Source organism: Zophobas morio, unplaced genomic scaffold (assembly GCF_036711695.1).
Source record: "Zophobas morio isolate AGI-343-1 ecotype UQ-CSIRO unplaced genomic scaffold, CSIRO_AGI_Zmor_V1 ptg000002l, whole genome shotgun sequence".
In the NCBI taxonomy this organism is placed as follows: Eukaryota; Metazoa; Arthropoda; class Insecta; order Coleoptera; family Tenebrionidae; genus Zophobas; species Zophobas morio.
Window position 1 is genome coordinate 14,379,529 of NW_026972107.1, and position 21,117 is coordinate 14,400,645.

Consider the following 21,117-nt stretch of genomic DNA (forward strand, 5'->3'; position numbering starts at 1 on the left):
CATGCAACTCGTCGAGTTTTCATTTTTAAATGCTTCAGTTTTTCGTTTTTCCAATTTTTCAATGTTTAATTTTTCAGATTTTGGAAGTTTTCGATTGGTAATTTCAGAAGTTTTCAATTATTAATTTTTCAATTTTTTGCTTTTTAAATTTTAATTTTTTCAGTTTTTCGTTTCTTCAATTTTTCGATTTGAGAATTTGCAATTATTCGGTTAGTTAAAACCAATTGTCTAAATAACACCCCCGCAGTTTCTTGACTTGAATTCTTCAATTCTTCATTTATTTTTGTTTCTTCAGTTTTTCGATTTGCAATTTTTGGAGTTTTCAACTTAAAATTTTTCAGTTTTTCAATTTTCCAACGTTTGGATTTTTCGGTTTGTAGATTTTGCAGTTTCTCGATTTGAGTTTCCCGAATTTTCACTTCTTGACTTTTCAATTTTTCGTTTCGATCTTTTGTTTTCTTTATTTTTGATGTTACGACTTTATAATTCCTTGTTTTCTTTTAATTTCAGTTTCTTCAATTTTTCGTTTCTTTAATTTTTCCATTTTTTATTTTATTTATTTCTTCAATTTTACGACAAGCAACTCTTCGAGTTTTTATTTTAAAATTTTCCAGTTTTTCGTTTTTCCAACTTTTTAATGTTTGATTTTTCAGATTTTGAAATTTTTCACTTTGCAATTTCTCGAGTTTTCAACTTCTTTGTTTTTTCAATTTTTGGATTTTGTAAGTTTTTGGTTTTCAATGTTTCGACTTCTCGATATTTTATTTTTCAATTTTTAGATTTTCCAATTTTGACGATTCTATAATTTTTCGATTTTACAGTTTTTGGGTTTTTCAATTTTTTTCGATTTTTTAATTTTTCGACTTTTTGAATAAAAAAAATAGAAAAATTGTTAAAATGAAAAACCGAAAAGGTGTAAAATGAAATCTTTGAAAAATGAAGAACTTGAAAAATTAAAGAAATGAAAAATTGAAAATTCGTAAAATCAAAATTTGAGAAACTTAAAAATCGAAGAATGAAAAATTAAAACTCAAACAATAACGGAAATATTGAAAACTGAAAGAATATGAAAAGTTGTGATACTTTACAATAAATTATAAAATCGAAGAAAAAGCAACAACGAAAAATTCTGATATCAAAAAATTGATCGAAGGTAAGTGAATCTAGATTTTTCGAAAAATTATAAGATTTGTTTTTGCGAATTTTATTTTTTTATGATAAGTGATAACCCTTGTAAGTTAAAATAAAGATATCAATATTTTTGCAAGGACACTATATCAATTTAGATAGATCAGTGTAACACTAATAATAACAGTACTGTATTCCCAAAATTTCGGGAAAATTTAGTGCGTCGTTCTTGATTTATTTAATAAAATAAATTGACTAATTTTTCGATTTTACAATTTTTGGGTCTTCCAATTTTTTCCGATTTTTTAGTTTTTCAATTTTTCAACTTTTTGAATAAAAAATGAAAAAATTGCAACACTGTAAAATTGAAAAATCAAAATGAAAAACCGAAAAAGTAAAACATGAAATCTTTGACAAATCTAAAAATTGGAAAGCAAAAACGTACAAAATTGAAGAAACGAAAGATTGAAAAATTGAAAGACCAAAAATGGAGAAACTTAAAAAACGAAATTTCGTCTTTCCGATATTTATTTTTTTTTTTGAGTCACCTTGAACAAGTAATTCTAAAAACCATGAGTGCATTAATAAACTACGACTATAGAGTCATAATATTTTGCATACTTCAGAGGATTTATTAGGCAAAATTGTGAGATGACGTCATCAAATTTTTGGGAGAGGATAAACACATAAATTTTGATTAACGATTTACTAAGATTATGATTATTAAAACGTTTGCGAGATTAAACTTAATTTAGAATTGTGATTTTTTTTTCAACAACATGGTAAAAACTCAACAAAACTGAAGGAGTATTTTAATTTATAAAAATAAAACAAATTCACTAAAATTTGTAAATTTGGCTATACATGATAATTTTAATATAAATAAAAAAATGATACGACAGACAGACGCACGGAAAGGGAGACCACGTTTTTCGTCCTTTAGAGGTCATGAAGCGTGGAAAGAACATGAAAGTGGCTTATGCTCAGTAAAAATTGCTCCAAGGTAATTTGATTTTGCGAATTTTATTTTTCAATAAGTCCAGTAGTTTCGTAGATTATCTGCCTAGTAGAAATTGACACAAACAGATAGGCGACAGACAGACAAGCAGACAGAAATGCAAGACCTACTTTTTTCGTACTCTAGGGGTTATCACGCTTACTCTCCAAACGTAAAAATACGCCAATTAAATGATAAGGCATATCTGAATCTTCGTTCCAACTGATCGGAGAAAATAAGCAAACACTAATCTTTTAATCTAGAGAATTAAACACGATTGATGACGTTCGGGTTGGGGCAAAGTTAAGCAGATAAGTATAATCGAAGCTTTAATATTTACCTCTAATTTAATCACAAGATTAGAGTAATACGCTGTAGAAAGTCCAAAATAGTTAAAATTAACATTATAAGTGAAATACTTAAACAAATTTATTTTTGTTTTTAAAACCAGAGATCTGTACAAAATTACAGTGGTAATGTTCACCTATTTCTTATCAGAAGAAATCTAATAAAAATCGATACAGACGACAGACGACAGACGCCAGACAATCGGAGTCTCATATTTTAGGGGACATGAAACTTCCTCAGCTTACGCTCAGGAAGTGAAAATTGCATAAATTATAAATCTATAACTTGAGGATGGTAAAAATTGCACTAAATGTAAACCATTACGTCAAGAGATTCCACAGTTTTAGACACTTTTGAGTCTATTTTCTGAAATCTTTAGTATTAGTATTGATAATCCGTAAGGTTTAGGCATGGTTTCTTGATAACAGATCGAGTTCACATCATAAAATTATTTTTAAATTCGGATAAAAAAAGCAAGAAAAGCTCTTTGAGCCTAGGTCCTATAAAATATAATCCGATGTTGTTATTTATACATGTTAGGAACAGTTGCAGGTTGGTAAATATAAGTGATACGAAAAATTGTTTAGCATCATAAAGTGACAGCGCATAAAACGAATATCTCAAGATATCGTTGTATCAACTTTGATCAAACAGAAATCACAATTACGTGTTTCTTATCCGCCACATTATCAATAGTCTTTGTGCAGCATTCGTGAGTACCAAACAAAGTATCAGATAAAATAACATTTTGTTACGATGTGTAGCAACAAAAAATGCAAAAATTTGACGTTTCTTCAAGAAAATTTTGTCATCTTTTCGGACTAAAATGCTACAAATTGATTAGTGATCAACTACTTCAATCTGCTAACTAGTAGTTGAAATCTACTCATATTCAAAATTTTTATTTAAAGCGTCAATTTTAAAATGACGGATTTTATGGGCATAAATCACAAGAAATTTGTTTACCTGCAAGATCATAACGTGCGTAAAGTTTAAATTGTATCTTTAATGACGCTTAACACGTTATCAAAACTTGAGCCAACTTGGCACATTTTATTTTTCACGCTCATTAAAAAATAATTTTATGCTCTTAATTTTCGTATAAACAGGTGATTGATTACGCAGGTTGTTTCATTTCGATAATAATTATATAAAGTTAAAGGTGAAAAAACGTATTTGGCAACATTGTCAACTTGTCGTGGCATTTCCGGATCCAGAATTTTTCTTCTATCTAATCGTTTCTTTTTTGTCTAATAAATAACTGGACCTGTGTACGGAAACGAAAACCACATTTTCGTGTTCTACTAGCTGTGAAACTCTATAAAAACGTGCTTTGTGACCCACCTTGAATACTTAAAAGGTGCAATTTCAGTTAGATGTTAAAAATACAAATTCGACCACAATAATAAATAATCAATTTATTACGTAAGCCAAACAGAAATCTAGTGTTTTAATAACCAAACTCCAAAAATAGAATTTTTAATTTGAAAAATGAAAAACCAATTATTGATGAAATAATGGAAATTACAACAGGGCAATTATTAAACTTAAGCTCTAATTGCATCCGCAGACTTGTAAAATTATTCATGAGTTAAAAATACTGTACAAATAAATAGTGTGGGTGTAAACATTATAAACATTTCGAATATTTTTGAGCGTTAAGATGTAAGTATTTTAAGAGATTAATTTACAATGCTACTTGATGTGAGGTATTAAACAATAATTATAGTCAGTTTTATGAGTCCAGTGACACAGAAAGTGTTACTTAAAAATGTTTATGGTATTTCCGTTTGAAATAAGATGTTAAAAAATCGATTACCAAATGCTACATCATAAAGCAGACTGGCAAAATTAAAAATTATTTATATATTTAAGTTTTTAAGTAAGTTTAATCGAACCAAGAAGATGCCAACATTGTTGGTCAAAATTTAGTTAAATTTTGCGTTCGACAACACGCAATTAAGAATAACAAAATTTGACTTTCTTATAAACTTTCATTCAGAAATATTAAATTAATCACAGTTCATTCCCTTGTGATAATTATGGCTAACTCATGAATCACTTCTGCAAACAAGCCACTCAATAAAAGCGTTACTGTTTACTCGATATGTATATTTATGTTATGTAAAAATTCACAAAATTAAAATTTCAAATTTACCAACTTAACCTTGTCAGCATCGATTAAAACTGTTAAAACCAAAGGTAAATAAATTTAATGTCTGTACCCCAATAGCAGGGATTGTTTGCGAACGATACCACATAAAAATACTCGAAAAATCGTAAATCGTGAATAAATAAAAAGTGTGAAACAATGCCAGCGATTAAACACAATTGCGCTCAAGATCGATTGATTTGGCAATGAAAATCTTTTAAATCGGGCTCTTATGATAAAAGATAAAGAAAACTGTTTCCATGCTGTTGCAGTTTTCAGCAAAAAAATAACAAATTCAAATTCATTATTCAATGTGGTTTAGAATTGTTTAAACTACGAGGATATGTCACTTTTTTCCAGCAGCGCATCACGTGTTGGCAATAAAAATTAACATTCAAGGGCGATCAGTGCATTTTACACTTGTAACATTTGTTTCTCCACAAATCCAAAGGATTATTTTATTAAACCACGTACTTATTATTAGCAGCAACTTCCATGATATTTTTGGCAATGTCACAGTCGCCGATTTATTTGTTTACAGTCAAAATTTACGCTCAACCACATTACATAAAGAAAATTTAATTACCCTTTCTTCGGCCGAACGGTCCCAGGAAGGCATTATTTTTTCCAATTACGTTGTCATCGATGTATTTAATTACTTTGGCAATTTCTTCATTTTTCTTTGGGATATTGGCCGAACTCGGCCTTTGTCTGGGCGATCGCAGGGAATAATCTTCAGGAAACGTAAAGATCTTCCTGTTCCCGTACGACTTTCTTATAGTTGTAGTCGATGTCATTTTCTGTTCATCATATGGCACAAAATAAATATACGCCGGTTTGCTCAGTCACTTCGCGGTCCACACGACGCTCACTGATCAACACTGAGTGCTGGTATCACAGCACATCACATTTACTGTAAGAAATAAGAACGAACGCGGCAGGAATTGCTCAGCAGCGAAGCAAAGCTTGAGGACGATCGATCCAGCCGGAAAATACCGAACGCAGCAGGAACGATTTTCCTGCTTACCGCCTGGCGCATAGGCAACACAAATTACACACAACTGATAACACACAACAACAAAATTAACAATAACTACTACAACTAACACCTTTATAATCGTTGCAGATGTTGTTATGTGCAACTGTTTCCATGCAAAATATTAATAAGATTAAATTTTGAAAAAAATTATTGCGAAACGTATTTTGTAAATTTCTATATATCCCAGATAATTTGAAGAACTGAAGAACATAAAAGTACTGAAATTGGTCTTATTTCCTCATTTGCGAACAATCAGCTCGGTAGTTTGGAAGATTATGTGTTTAGTATAAATCGCCACAGGCGGCAGACAGCAGATAGGTAGTTAGAAACGGGGACCGATTGTTTCGTACTAGAGCTCACGAAACGTCCAAAAAACGTAAAATTATCCATTCGCTGGATGGACCCTATAACAGCGTACATTCGGGAAACAAAAATGCAAAAACATTTTTAAAAAGATTTATTCATTGTCGTGCAGAATAAATACAAAACAAATGTATTCAACAACTGGCTCACTTTACAGGTTTCATTTGCCATAATCCATCATTTAAATAGTGACAATTTTCAACACCTATACCCTTATTGATTTTCGCTCTGAAATTTGCGTAAATTATTACTAAATAAAGCTAAGCTCTATACATACATGTCTTCAGTGGATAAAGTCGTTTTTCCTATAGCTAGTGCGTGTTGTTTCCCTTCCGCCATTATAGCCTAAATTTAAAAATCAGTGGCATTTACCAACATTCGATTTTAGCCTTACCACTACTGTATCTTTGGGGACTTCTGTCATTTTGGCTCCTGGCGAAGTTAAACCTGGGCACATAATATTGGCACCACTGAGAACAAACCTAATGGCTCCTTTATCGACTTGCTGCATTGGCAAGAAGAAAGGATCTACACAAAAAAACAAACGTTAGTTTAGAACTTAGGAAGTCACGGTATTTTACATTTGTGAAATAATCTCAACGTCGGCATCCATTGTCCCTCTCTATGCCGGAAAAACAGCAATTCTCCCACAGAGTTGACTATAATTTCGATGTGATCATGGCTACAAAATAATTATGTCACACTTGAAACAAGCTTAATCCATTATTACCATTTTACTATACGTAAGGCATCTTTTTTGGGTAAAATGTTATCAATAAAGCCTTCTAAATGGGGGTAAGAATCCACCAGCTTCGAACGAATCCCTTTTTGTACTGAAGATTTCAGTTGTAGTACCCCGGAGATGCTTTCTCTTTCGTCAAATCTGACAAAATTAGTGTGTGTTAGTAGGAAAAGTAGAATTTGGTGGAGGAAACTTACTTTTTGAACATTTTTCCAAAATTCAACCTACACTTTTAGGTTATGTTGCGGCACACAACAAGTGAGCAAGTGACAGCAGGCAATTTGGGAAATGTCGGTAAGTTAGAAACCTGCAATACCATAATTTATTTTAGTGATTTTGACTTTTTTCGAAATTTGGTAGCAAACGTGGCACAATTTTGATAATAGCATTTAATAAACCGAAGGAAGTGAGGTAAAAAATCGAACATTAAAATTTACGTCGATAGCAAAATACCACCGAATAGTTTATTAACACAATCATATTCACAGGACATGATTTATAATTTATGTGAAACACTGACTAATCTAAGTGTATTGGGAATTTAACTATTATTTATAACAAAATACTTGAAAAATAAAAATAATAGGACATTCAATTACATAAACAGAGAACACATTGTTATAAAAGTATATATTATAGTTTGAAAAGCTCATGAAGTATAATCATTAATTTATCAACACAGTCAAGAGTGGTAGGTGCGGGTACAATACTGGACCACGTCACATTCAATTTAGGTGGCAATCATGCAATAGGTATATAAACTTACAGATCTAAATCACTTTTCCTATTATTCAATTAATTAAAATTAGATTATAAAAACCATTCACGCACAGAAACTAACAGCCAGTAGGTTGTACAATTCCAACTAGAAGTTATTCGGCGCGGAAAACAATGAAAAACATTATTCGTCGAGGCTTAACGACATGTTAACGGACTACAGAAACCTTTGTCGACACCAAAAACAAAGAAAATACAGGACTGGAGTCCCTGCGTGTATTTAATAACTTAAATTACTTTAACTTTTCCTAAGTGATCGACGCGTACGGCATGACGCCGATCTAATCTTCACCCTCTTCTTCTTCAGATTCGGCCTCCTGCAACCATGTTAGCCACTGATTTACCTGTAACAAACATAATTAAAAATTTGTGTACTGTACTGACAAATTTCAGGCATTTTAAAACAATTTCACCAGAGTTAACTCAGAATTGCAGACAATTTCAATGTGTAATTGTTCAATGTCACCAACGCAGACGTTTTATTACACAGAGGGTTTTGTGAATCATTGTTGTTAGAAAAAAAAACCTTTACATTGAAACAATTGACAAAAAAAATGTATGGTCTATTTCTGGCTATTATTTTACATTATCACAAAGAGCCATAAAACAGCAAGACAATAAAACTGTCGTTGAATGAAATGAATTGTAAATACTTGCATTTAATTACGACATAAACTTTATTTAGGGATATATGTAATGTCACGTTGTTAACAGAAATGGTTTTGCTTCAGTACCTATTTTATTTCCCGAAAAGAAACCTGATTTATATAAAACCAACATTGTTTTTTGCTGTTACTTTAAAAAAATAAAACAAGTTAGAGTTGGCTGTGAAATCAATTGTATATAGGTGGTACTTCGGACTTGTAATTTTCCATTAATTTTTAATAAATACACGCGACCGGACTGTTTTCTGTGTTATTTTTTAACCGTCATGTCATAGTTAAAAAACACATGCAAGTAATCAATGGAATTGATTTGGTTATGTTTATAGATACAATATGATCGAAAAAAAGTCGTCTTTTTTTTAATGGAATTTATGTTTAAAATAACGGCATTGGCATTGCATTTATTTGACCATAAATGTCAAGTTGATTAACAAGCACAAGGAAAGCGTTGGTGTTACTATCATTTTTTTTTACATTAAATTTCAAAGAGAGCTGGAGGACTTTTTTTCTCGATCTTGTGGTAATTTTGCGATTATATTTAAAACATGTAAATTCTTTGAACTGCTAGAAAACGGTGTTTTATTAATCTGATTTAGATCTTAATTTAAAACAAATTTTATTTTGGACACCGAGTGGTTTGAATTAACTAAGCAGTTCAAATAACCTTGAAAATTTTCCTTCATTACATTTGTTGACTGTTGGAATTAATAACAATGATAATTTTAACATATTAAAAACAACACAACAATGACCAACATCGTAAATTACATTTACAAGTGGAAAACATGGTTTGACAAGCGAAAAAGCAATAACAAAGAAGATGTATGATTTTTAAATAAATAATAAACGTTGAAGTATAAAATCCTACTTAAAGTTGCGGCACAATAAATAAAAAAGCCATTAAAGTGAATAATAAAACGCCACTGGACTTGCTTATCAGCTTTTGATTACTCACTATAAATCCAAAGGTTGGAAAATTGAAAAACTGAAAAAATTAAATTTGAAAACTCGAACAATTGCAAATCGAATAACTGAAGAAAAAAAATTAATATCTACATACACTATTTATGTAGTATTTTTGATTTGTGGCAAAAACATTCTTTTGGATTTGTCAAAGCAGAAGAAATATTTTTCTCTTAAAAAAAAAAGTCCACTGCATATTTTATTCAAGGTAATTATAAAATACCGTTAAAGTTTCCGTTGCAGTTGCTGTTCCCAATCAGAGACTTTAAATACATATACATAAAGTCTCTGTTCCCAATGGCGTTGTAGAAGAAAAGTGGCGGATTTAAGTTGATTACTACAAAAAATACCATTTAAGACATGTTTTAAGTTTCTTGTTGTCGAAGTAAGTTAAGTCTACACATATTAAGAAAAAAAAATTAAAAAATGTAGCCCCGCCCACCCGCTCTATCTCAATTGTGATGATTTTTTTTATTCGTCGTGAGCCAAGAAGGCGGGGCTTAACTGCAAAATCCTTATTTCTAAAGTCGCGATCTTTTCTATAGAACCACTCCCTAGTGTAAATTTTCAAAATTTGTTTGGTGTAAGTGACCTTGACGGGTTTCTGGGGGAAAACATATGTGTCAAAAGTTTGACAGGTTAGATGGCCCCATTGTCAATGTAGATATTTTATTTTAATAAATAGATGCACAGAACATACAGTCTGCACGGGATACAGTACGGCATAGCTGAGGGCAACCGAAACATTCGTGTTGTACTAGTTTCGATTGTCATGTCAACTACCACTACCAACCGCGTTCGGCGTATAGTACTAGATGACAGGGCTACCAACTTGACTTTTTATCGAGTGGTTCCGTAGAAATGACCGCTACTGTATACGAGAAATTAAAAACATGTTTTTGAGTATCGTGTTGTTCAAAGAATACTATGTATATTAAGAAAAAATTAAGCCAAAGATCAAGCCCCCAGCAATACATGTAGTAATGAAGTTTTCATTCGTTGCCAGACCTAGGGGCGGAGCCTAATTGCAAAATCCGTACTTCCCTATAAAAATTTTAAACATGTTTTAAGTTTTCAAGAATAAAAAAAAATCATTACAATTGAGATGGTGGGCGGGGTTTATATTTTGCCTTTTTCTTCTTTAAATACTTTGGTGTTATTTGAACAACACGATACTCAAAAACATGTTTATAATTTCTTGTAAAAAAAATAAGAATACAAAAAAAAAAAGAAACATAAAACTTAAAACATGTTTAAAATGGAAAATTTGTATAAGAAAATATTGATTTTGTAATTAAGCTCCGCCCCGTAATTACAAAATCCATATTTCCTTGCAAAAATGTACCATTTTAACCATGTTTTAAGTTTCTTGTTGTGAAAATTTATATTAACAAAAAAAAAGGGGGCAAAATATATGCCCCGCCCACCCACCCTATCTCAATTCCGATAATTTTTTTTTCGTCATAAGCAGAGGGGCCGAACTTAATTGTAAAATCCTTGTTTTCTACGAGAAATTAGCATGTGAAATAAGTTATTAAGTGTTAAGTTATTATTAATTCTTGAGTAATCGTGTTATACAAATAAAACTAATTGTATTAATTAAAAAAGAAAACCAAAAGAGAAGCTCCACCCATCCGTCTCGCTCTCAATCGTGATGAATTTTTCATTCGTTGTTAGACCGAGGGGCGGAGCGTAATTGCAAAATCGATGTTGTCCTATACAAATTTTCCATTTTAGACATGTTTTAAGTTTTCCATTGTGAAAAAATGACTACAGATGTTAAGGGAAAAAAATAGGCCTATCTCTATTGTGATAATTTTTTTATTGGTCGTGAGCCAAGGGGGCGGAGCTTAATTTCAAAATCCTTATTTCTCCACAAGAAATAAAAAACATGTTTTTGAGTGCCGTGTTTTTCAAAGAATACTAGGTATATTAAGGAAAAAAAAAGCCAAAAATTAAACCCCACCCATATCCATCCCAAGCTCAATTGTGATGAATTTTTCATTCGTTGACAGATCGACGGGCGGAGCCCAATTGCAAAATCGATACTTTCCTACAAAAATTTACCATTTTAAACATGTCTTACTGTTCTTGTTGTGTAAAGAAGACTACACACATTAAGAAAAAAGGGCAAAATGTAAGCCCTTGTAGTTATAATACAATCTGTTCTTGAGACGAGTAGCAATAAATTTTGTTGATTTAAACGTCGAGAACTATTTTCAACAATGCATAGGTACTGACAAAAAGTTACGGTGTAGAAAATGACGGCAAGTATTTAAAATATGAGGGTTTAGGTGAACAGGTGATTAAATAGCTTCGTAAGTGGACCTCATTTTATCAAAATCTGATTTTCATGGAATCAGTACTGTCAATCAGAAAAATATCCCCCCTACTTTAGGGGATTTTCATTCAAGTTGGCAGCACTGCACACTACCGCAATTTGACGACCAACGATGTGCCAACTTTCAACGGATGATATAAACGACGCATACCTTCGCTGCGTATTTATCTTACGACAGCGCCAAGTTTATAAATCGATCTTACCAATTGATATTAACTATTTGACTTGTCACACTTGTTTTATATTCACCCTGTGTAACAGGCAGTATTTGTAAAAAGAACGAAATCAAAATTTTAGTCCACAAAAAACCATAATGTAATGTAAAATTACCTGGAACAAAGCTTGTCCCTTTCCGGGATATGCATCAGTGACATCCTCTTTCCAATTAAGAAAGGCCTCTTCGTCGACGATCTCCAGATCGTAGAGGGCCATAAACCACCTGAGAAGTTGTCCCCTCGGGAAATTTAACGAGTAAAAATGCACCTGCAAAGAATACACGGCCACAAGTTGAAGTGAGAGTTTCTCTCTTAAGAACGCGTGCAAAATCGGCTGGTAACGCTCCAGCATGCTCTTCTCCTTCTCCGCGACGGCTTTATCATCGCCGCTGGCGGCCGCTTCTTGCGTTATATACTTCAAAAGCACGGTCATAAGAGCATTGATGAATCCGGCATCACTGAAGTTGCTCGGATCCAAATTCTCCTTGATCCACTTGTAGTATGACTGCGGATTGGGATCGGCGTTCAGCTGCCTGGCCAATTCGGCTTGGATGCGCAGCAGAGGATACAAGAATGTCAGATCGCGCTCCTCCAGAATCTCGGACAGCCGCTCCTTGGTCTTGTCGCTCTCGGGAAGCTGAGTCAGCAGGTTCACCTTGCTCTTGTTGAACAGCTCGGTGAGTTCCTGTTTGCCGCGTTTCTGGTGGAGGTGCTGCAAGACGAGCAAGAACAGGGGATAGTGGGCACCGTTGTCGGTGAGCGAAGCCACTTCTGACAAGGAGGTCAAATGCTCGGTGGTGGCGATCGAGAAAAGGAAGGCCACGGCGCTTGTCGCTTTCTCTATTTCGTTTTCTCGCTCGTCTAAGACGTTGCATAAGGATTTGAAGGTGTCCTGGAGGGTGTTGCCATTGATCGCGTTCTCTTCTTTTAAACTGCTTAGCAGTTTAATTAACTTTTCCTGTTCTACATCTAACCATTAAAATAAATGAGGTCGTGAAATAATTAACCATGGATGGTACTTACCTGACTTGTCTAAAGCAATCGACAAACCGTGCAACATAACATCCTTGGCGAATTTGTCTGGAACTTTATGCTCTTTAAACAAGTTAATGGCTTGCTTGAGATCGATATCGCCTTTCCAATACTCGTCCAAAAGGGTTGCAAACTTCTTGAGTACTTCATCTTTCGTCGGGCCCTAACAAAACAACCATTAATGGTTAAGTTTATTTCAAAGACTTTCAAAAATTTTTTAGTTCTAAGTAAAAACATTATTTGAGCGACGCAACAAATTTTCTGCAATAAATACTATTCGTAGATTTTATTAAAAAATGCTCGCAATTTTAAAATTGTATTACATAACCTGACATCAGTTTTACGTTGTTGTTAAGATAACACTGCTATAAAAAGTTCCAATTTTTTTTTAAATCAAAAAACAAAGGTTATCTGCATTTTCAATGAAACCGGAAGTACTAGAATGAATTATGATGTTCCTAAATAGACCTTTTCCGCATCAATGACACAGGTAGCAATTTTCCAGTAATTTGAACGATCAGTCGACATGAAAATTGAATCAATTACAAAAAAATCTATAGTAGATTTTTTTCAGGAAAAAATGGCATGCAACTGCTATATTCTCTGTCATACTTTTGAAAAGCTTTTCATAGCCTCTAATTTCTGAGGTAAAGTTTTGAATAAAAATCTTAAAAGCCGTTCGACACGATAACAATTTCAAAATTTTAATACAAAATTTGTGTCACAAATTATTTTGAATATGTTCTAAAAACTGAATAAATTTTATACCATCTAAATATCACTCAACAAAAATAAACATGCTAGAAGAAGTGAATTTGAAAACATCCTTGTCAATGTGTCTACAATAAAGCCCTCAGTCAGAATCGTGGTCACAATGATGGAAATTAAGACAAAATTTACAGACACGGTTATGTCAAGTGACGAGCACGAGAGTAAATGTCATCAGTCAAATTCAATTTGTGTAGTGGCATCCAGAACATTCACGTTGTATACTATATATATATATATATATATTTTAATAAACTTGGTAAGAGTTTCATACAAAGTTTTATACAAAAATTTTATAAAGCATTGTTAAGATAAAATTTAGAGATTTACGTATCATAACCACACCCAGGAACGTAATTTTAACCACAGTACAGTGTGGTAACAGTTTCAAGTTAATACGGGGTGACTATTACTAATTGAAGGAAATTTTTGTGTTGGCAATTCCGAATTATTGGCATCCGTGCTAGTACGTCAGTTCACAGTAGTCAAATCTGGCATGAGCACGCCTAAGAAACGTGTTGATTGGTTGAGATGATGGGAGGTGTCATAAATGTCACTTTGAAAATCAAGTATGCAATCATAAAATTTTAAATAGGTTGTTAACCTGACAAAAAATCATAAACATTAATAGGCACCCGGTGGTATGATCTGTGCAATTAATCGTAGTAACTGTAGTAGGACTAACAACTAATATTCAACATTTCTAAAGTCGCTTTATAACTTAATGCCACAGCCCAACGTTTTTTATCTCAATGGTTAAGTCAACTAATTTTTTAAAAAGGTCGTGTTGTATTATTAGTTTAGAGAGTTACTAGAACTGTTCTGTTTTTATTTATTGAACTAATTCAATCTCAAAAATTTATTAATTTGAATGTATGTATTGGTATTAATTACAAATTTTTATAAAAAACACTACTGGAGTTCGTTACAGCCAAAATTGACTGTTTTGAAATTGTCATTTTATTTTAATACTTAAATTCAGTGGGTAAACCTTCAACATTTTAACAAATAATTGTAGACTTTTGTTGAGAATCACTTTATCACTAAGTTTTGTGTGCGAATTTATAAGAAATTATGGACACTCTGGGAACGTGAACTAATGCACTATTTTATTTCAATTCCACGTAATGTAGTGTCAGCTATGAAATGATTTAAAACTGAAAACCCAAATTTTATAGACATGTATGTTTTATTACTTAAACAAGTATTAAGCTATAAACTGAGTTTATGCATAAAATTTGATTTATGGCGATTACTTTCTCTAATTTCCCAGAAATAAGAGCAACATTCACCGTAATTATTACTGGCCTAGAAACAGTAAAGAAAATAATAATAATGAAATCTGTAACTTACTAGCAAACTTTGTTTTCTACGAATTTTTGCGAATCGGTTCACAGTGATTTTTCTTTCAAATATACAGAAGAAAAATATTTGCGTAAACCACCAAGTCGTTAAAGTAAATAAAGCACTTTCTAAAATTGATCTCTATACCAACATCTTCCTAGAACTATGTTAATCAGGCTTCAAAATATTTATCTATGACACTTTGCTTTGCTTTGAGTGTTATCGTTCGAGAAATGAAAGAAATAAAAAATGTCATATTCTTAATTGACATTTGGAACTGCAAACATCTTGTAATGCTCACTTTTAACACGATTGTTAAAAACTTCACATTTTTACAACTGTTACTGTACAATATAATTTTAATACTCTTAAATTTTCCATTCAAAATCAACTCTTTGTTAAATTTTTGTTTCCTAATTGTTACTAAAATTTCCTAAATACAAATTTGCACCCCCACCAAAATTTTTACACTTTTAAAAATGTAGCAACTATTTCGAATTAGAGAAAACAATTAATGCACCCATAAATCAATAAAAGCGTAACCACCACGTTTCGTGACGGCAATTCTAAAGTTACAACAACCAGACATTGAGCAGTCAAGGTAGTGACGATAATTTGCAAGGTAACACAATTTTACCATGCATTACCTTGAAATTATCTGACTTAATATGAACATCAAAAACAATTTGCAACGATGCAAAATTTATGTGTAACCTTGGACACGTTAACAGTTTCTGAAAAAAATAAACCGAAAGAACGTACCTTATCTTTCTTAGATTGTTTCGGTTTCTCGGAGCTTACTTGTTTAATCGGTAACGGTTCTTTATGTAAGGCAGGCGGTGGTTGTTTCATGGTTTGAGTAAAAGTAGGCTCAATCGTACGACTATTCATTATGTTATTACTTTTAACCGACGCTTTATTGAAAAGCATCGACGTAGGTCTCAACTCGACATCTTCGATTTCTTCCTTGGGCAAAATTAGGTTCTTCTTGAAGCGCGGAGCGATTTCTTTGTTGGACTCTAGAAATACATAAATCGATGATTATTATCATCAGCACATTGTTTGAGTTGGTCGAACGTGCAAGAAATTTTTATGAGACTTCGAGGTAAAAATCAATATAAATTAACACCGTTTGTATTTAATTACCGCAAAAAATAAAAACCAGGCAGTATCAGTGTAATAAATCAGTTATTCAATTCTTTTATCAACTGTGACATTTACTTCGAGGAAATGGCTATTTTTCGCAGTGGTTACAAAATTAGCGTCATTTAGAATCCGAAATCAGAGCCAAACAGCTGACATTTTGAAATAGAAGCACTTTTTTAAATTAATATTAACTTCTAACGTGTAACAATTGTCATGGCAACAATAGTAAGTTTTGCTAAAGTTGAAACTTTAAAATTAGAAACAACTCATACGGTGTATATGGTGACGATTCCGAAGCTGAGTGCATTGAAGTGCCTGCAGCTTCCAGGAAAATCAACAAAAATAACTGCATACACACGCTTTCATGAATGGCGTCTGAGAATAAAGCAGGAAACATCGACGCCACTGTGGGCGTATTTTTAAAGAAAAAGCAAGTACTCGGAAGCCTCTTCATCCTGGTATAATTATTTAGAAAGAAAAACCAAGAAACGAAGCCTGTTTTATTAATTTTTAATGAAACAGCAAAATTAACAACCGTAGAAAGCAATATAATCGTGTTTTCTAAGACTGTACGCAATTAATAACCCATGACGAGGAACGAACTTAAAGTAATTAACACATCGCCGATTTTTCTCTCATCAATATTTTCTGGCGTACTCGACCCAATACTATCCAACTAGTAATTTTTAACGGCATATTTGCTAGGTACGCACGAATGCACTTTGTTGGCAGACAACTTAATGACTTTTAAGATCATTTATTAAAAGCAGTGACGCTATATTTTTGAACTGGTCTTGTTTATGAGCAACTCGCCCGTCAAATAGCGTTATCAGAGATTGTTTCGCAACAACATGACAACAAAACGCCGACGAAATCAAATCTAAACACAGGGGTGATTGTAAATAAGGATACAAAGATCTTATCAAAAGCTAATAAATACAAATTTTTAACAGGTAAATGAACTTTTTCGTCACAATTTACTCTAACGAATTTCGATGATATGCATTCTAAACAAAAACGTGGTGAGGTGGTAACTCTGATAATGCGTAGAATTTTGATCAACTTTCTTCTTCGTTCTTTTCCTTATCAAACCTTATCATATTCATATTGTTTTAAATCTTATCATAATTCATATTTTTAACCTGTAGGTGTTATAAACATTTACAAAGCATTTTTGTTTACGCACCCAATATCTGACTTAATTATCCAACATATTTTAAATCAATGCATTAACGAGTTTTTCATTAATAAGAATTAATGAATCTTAATCCGTAACAACATAAATTATAAATGTTTGGAGGTATGTAAATTTCGAATAGGGACGTAGTAGATGTACTCTGCAATAAATTTAACTGAGGTGTTGTTGTTTGTGTTTGTAAACCTAATGCAGTTGACTTTTAATGTCATGAGTTGAAACTCCCTATTTTTACTTTCCGAGCGTAAGGCGAGGAACTATTAAATCGAGTCCATCTGGCGACTCGCTAGTTTTGTTTTCTTGACGTTTCATGCCCCCTAGAATACGAAAACATCGTGTAGATGATAAGAAACTGACTACAATTTGTCTGATCATATATCAAAAATAACAAAAGTAAATGTTATTTAAATTTTATACAATAACATACTTCTCCACTTGTACGTTTGTTGTAGATTTTACTAAAATGATAATCTCCAAAACTACCGGAGTGGCCGTTGTGAGATTTTAGATGTAATTTAGCTATACTAAGTAGTCCCCTCACCCACAATTTAGCGTCTTCTCAAAATTTTGCAAAGTAAATCCTACTTAAATTTTCTAAAATAGCATATTTCTATACCCGTGGTTCATGAATCCGCTTTCATCATTTACCTTGGTCATCCAGATTTTTAGAACAAAAAAATCAAAACTGTACAAAAACATATTAATAATACAACTTAACTTGGAAACTGTAAAACAGTATGGTTTGGGATCTTGAAAACGTTTTAAGGTTATCAAAGCATGCCAATTCAAAATTTATGTTTATCCCCTTCGAAATCTTGATGACGTTATATACAACCCTGAAATTTGAGCATATTTGTGTTCTGTTCGTTCTGTCCAATCGCTTCGATATTTATGATCGTATTAGTGCGGTAATGAGGTTCATTACTTGTAGTATACAGAAAAGTTATAATCTAACGAGAATGACGACGTGTCGTTCTGAAATGTTTATACCTCGAAGTCTCGTAATAGTGACAGCATGACTGGACTCTTAATATATTTGTTAATGAAGCGAAAATAGTATGCTTACGGTTGTACTGCGAGTTGGCGTTGTTCTGGTTGTGCTTGTACTGTCCACGTTGGCTAGTGTTATAGTTGTTGTATCCGCTGCGTTGGTTGTTGTGTCCGCGAAATCCTCCGTCGCGTTGGTTCCCGAAGCCGTTGGAACCGAAAGTGTTCGTAGGAATGAGATTGGGCGAGGAAGGTGTCAAATTCATGCTCATGATCATGTCGTTGAGGCCGCTTCTGGTCTTCATCGGATGACGGAACAGCTCCGAGATGTTCGATCTTTCGCTGTCCCTGTCGTGGTGAGTGCGATCTCTTCTGAATCCCGGCCGATCGTCGTCCGCCGGTCTAATCTGGTTGATGGGCATGGGGCCTTCCACAACAGTCGCCTTTCTCGGCACCCACCCATCCTGTCTCAAGTCGATTATGTCTTTCAACATGAAACGAATCCTGGGCTGCAAATCTGAATTCTCCGTGAGCAGTTTCATACGATCGAAGTACTGATCCATGAGTTTCTGGCCCCTGCTCGAGTCCAAAATGCGACCGCAGGTGCGCATGATTTGACACAAACACTCCAAGTCCTCGGAAGGATCGTCACCGCGGCGCACCAGTAGTTCCTGGATGCAGCGGTGAAGGATGCCCTCAGAGAGTATCTCCAGCTTGCCGAGTTCGCCGATGAACTTGATGTTGCCAAGCATCTTGCGCTTGGCGACCTGCCGACGCTCCTCATCTTCCTCGTTGACGCCGGTGCTGCTGGATTCCAAAGCCGCCGCGCGGTTGTCGAATTCTACTTTGCACTTGTTGAGCAGCAGAAGGCGGAAGGTGCACGCGCTTTCGTCGGGTTCGAAATTGGGGGCTTCTTCGGACAGGCGCTTGCACAGCTGTGCATACATAGACGAGTACTTTGGCTCGTCGAGGGCCTTGTCGAATATGAGCAGGATGACGCCCTTTAGGATGACGCTCGAATGGAGCTCGATGCGGAGCAGGTCATCACTCAGCTTCTGGAATTTCTCCGGGGTGAGCTTGTTGAGGATGCCACGCACCTTGCGGAAGACGAGGTCGTTACGAGACTCGGGGGTGAGCGCATCTTGACGTCGCAATGTTGATGGAGGGACCCAGCGTCGCTTCACGGGGGGAACAGCGTCCTTCCCCGAATTACGAGCTTGTGGCCCCGTCTGCCTGGGGCTCTCCGTCGTGGTGGTGATCGGGCGCGCCTCGAAAACTCTCGCTTCGCACCAGTTCAAATTCAGTCAGGCAATACGGCCTCCGCTACCTGTACAACATAGTTTTTTACAACCATTAACATTTAAAGATTTAACACACACAATCGAAGTATCATAAAAAGAGGGAACAATGCTTATTAGTACAGTCAGTATTGCTCCAAAAAACTTTCCCTCGTTTCATATTACTTCCATGTTATAATTCAAGCAGCGTAACAAAGTTAATTCATGTTTCTTATAAACGAAGGGTTAATAATGTTAAAAGGAACATAAGTAAAGGTAAAAAAAGTCAACCAAATTCAAGAGCCTATTTCAATTCTCAATAGCCCGACCGTACTTAACTGTAGTACATATAGCTACTATCTTTAAAAATTGTACATCATATTGACATGTATAAAATAAGTATACAATATCAAATTTAAACTCATAAGTATAGGCAAGTTTCCGCGTTCGAACTACAAAACTTAACGAGGTGGTCTGTATACTTGAAACTCAAGTATAGATTAACGAAATCAAGTGACTGCGTCTCAAGTAAAGATTTCAGTGCAGCGAGAGGTGAACAACACTAATATCAAAACACATACATATTGATTAGCCTTTCGGAATTTTCTGGCTATCAAAAAACAAATTGTTTTTATCTGAAGTTTCACAAAGATGTTGAAATATATAAAGTAAGAAACCCCTGAGATTATTCGGAATGTAAAACTGCACTACGGTCCATGGTTCAAACACGACACGTGCCAGTGATTCTTAGAACAATGCTAGATGCTGTCGGACACCAAGACCTTAATCTCAAGCTGACCTTGTCACTGTAATGTATAATGTGTCATGGAATTCGGTCTTAAACTGTAAGTCCAACATTTTGCATCGTCGACGTGTTGCAGAACAAAAGACGAGGTTTATTGCGTTGCATTCCACGACGTCTCTATAGGATTTCAGCTTAGAGAGAGGAGATTCATGAATTCTAACACGTTCGAAACATGGGTTGAAAAGTCTGGATTTTATGTATACGTACAAAAACATTAAAAACGCAGGGTATTTTCTCTCATTCTTTTATTTAAAAAATGTTCATGTTCATGTTTGCCTGACACCGTATAAGGTCTTGAACAGTAATTTCTTGGTAAATGTATTAATTATTAATAAGTGCAGGCATTCTAACGCTGAAAAATGTTTTTCGCAAGGCTGAGTTTCCTAATGATCACACTTAAGTGACTTTGGAGTACAAACTAGACTTAAGTCATGACCAAAAACTCCAATTATAAATTTCAACCTTTCAAAATTAGTTATTTGTGTTGATTCGTTTTAGTGTCCACATTTTTATACAAATTGTGACTGACAGTTGAATAATAATAAAACACTCTCTGTCTTACAATTTAAAAGTTGAGAGGTAAAAAAGTGCGTGAAATGTGAACTCTACAAACTTTAAGCACCTGAACCCCAAAAACGCCCAATTATAATAATTATAAACGTCAAGAGTCGGTGTACCATACATCTATGTATTTTACTAACGGCAATGATAATAATTTATTTCTGTGCACGGTCCAGCGCATGTTTTTATATAAGTAATTACCTTACAACTACTTTTCCCACGGCCCTTGTTCCAAGCCAAGTGCAATTTACGAAGAAATAATTTTGTGCTTT

At 33.9% G+C, this 21,117-nt stretch overlaps 3 protein-coding genes across 3 annotated transcripts in view; all 3 read right to left on the reverse strand.

Annotated features, from left to right (window-relative positions):
• Window positions 1–5,571, reverse strand: part of LOC135128277 (uncharacterized) — a 41,707-nt gene extending 36,136 nt beyond the window's left edge. Inside the window, exon 1 of the mRNA XM_064055180.1 lies at window positions 5,212–5,571. Within this exon, the coding sequence (XP_063911250.1) occupies window positions 5,212–5,422 (211 nt within the window). The 5' untranslated portion in view covers window positions 5,423–5,571. The remainder of the gene's footprint in view (window positions 1–5,211) is intronic.
• Window positions 5,572–6,106: 535 nt separating this feature from the next.
• LOC135128355 (malignant T-cell-amplified sequence 1 homolog) lies at window positions 6,107–7,070 on the reverse strand. Its single transcript, XM_064055269.1, has 6 exons — window positions 6,967–7,070; window positions 6,758–6,910; window positions 6,609–6,709; window positions 6,422–6,555; window positions 6,305–6,372; window positions 6,107–6,255 (listed from the first exon to the last, which is right to left on the reverse strand). The coding sequence occupies exons 1-6, from the start codon at window positions 6,975–6,977 to the stop codon at window positions 6,174–6,176; spliced, it is 549 nt and encodes a 182-aa protein (XP_063911339.1). The 5' UTR covers window positions 6,978–7,070; the 3' UTR covers window positions 6,107–6,173.
• Window positions 7,071–7,195: 125 nt separating this feature from the next.
• Window positions 7,196–19,499, reverse strand: LOC135128366 (eukaryotic translation initiation factor 4 gamma 2). Its single transcript, XM_064055279.1, has 5 exons — window positions 18,282–19,499; window positions 15,637–15,893; window positions 12,754–12,925; window positions 11,846–12,699; window positions 7,196–7,890 (listed from the first exon to the last, which is right to left on the reverse strand). The coding sequence occupies exons 1-5, from the start codon at window positions 19,147–19,149 to the stop codon at window positions 7,828–7,830; spliced, it is 2,214 nt and encodes a 737-aa protein (XP_063911349.1). The 5' UTR covers window positions 19,150–19,499; the 3' UTR covers window positions 7,196–7,827.
• Between the last annotated feature and the right edge of the window lie 1,618 nt (window positions 19,500–21,117).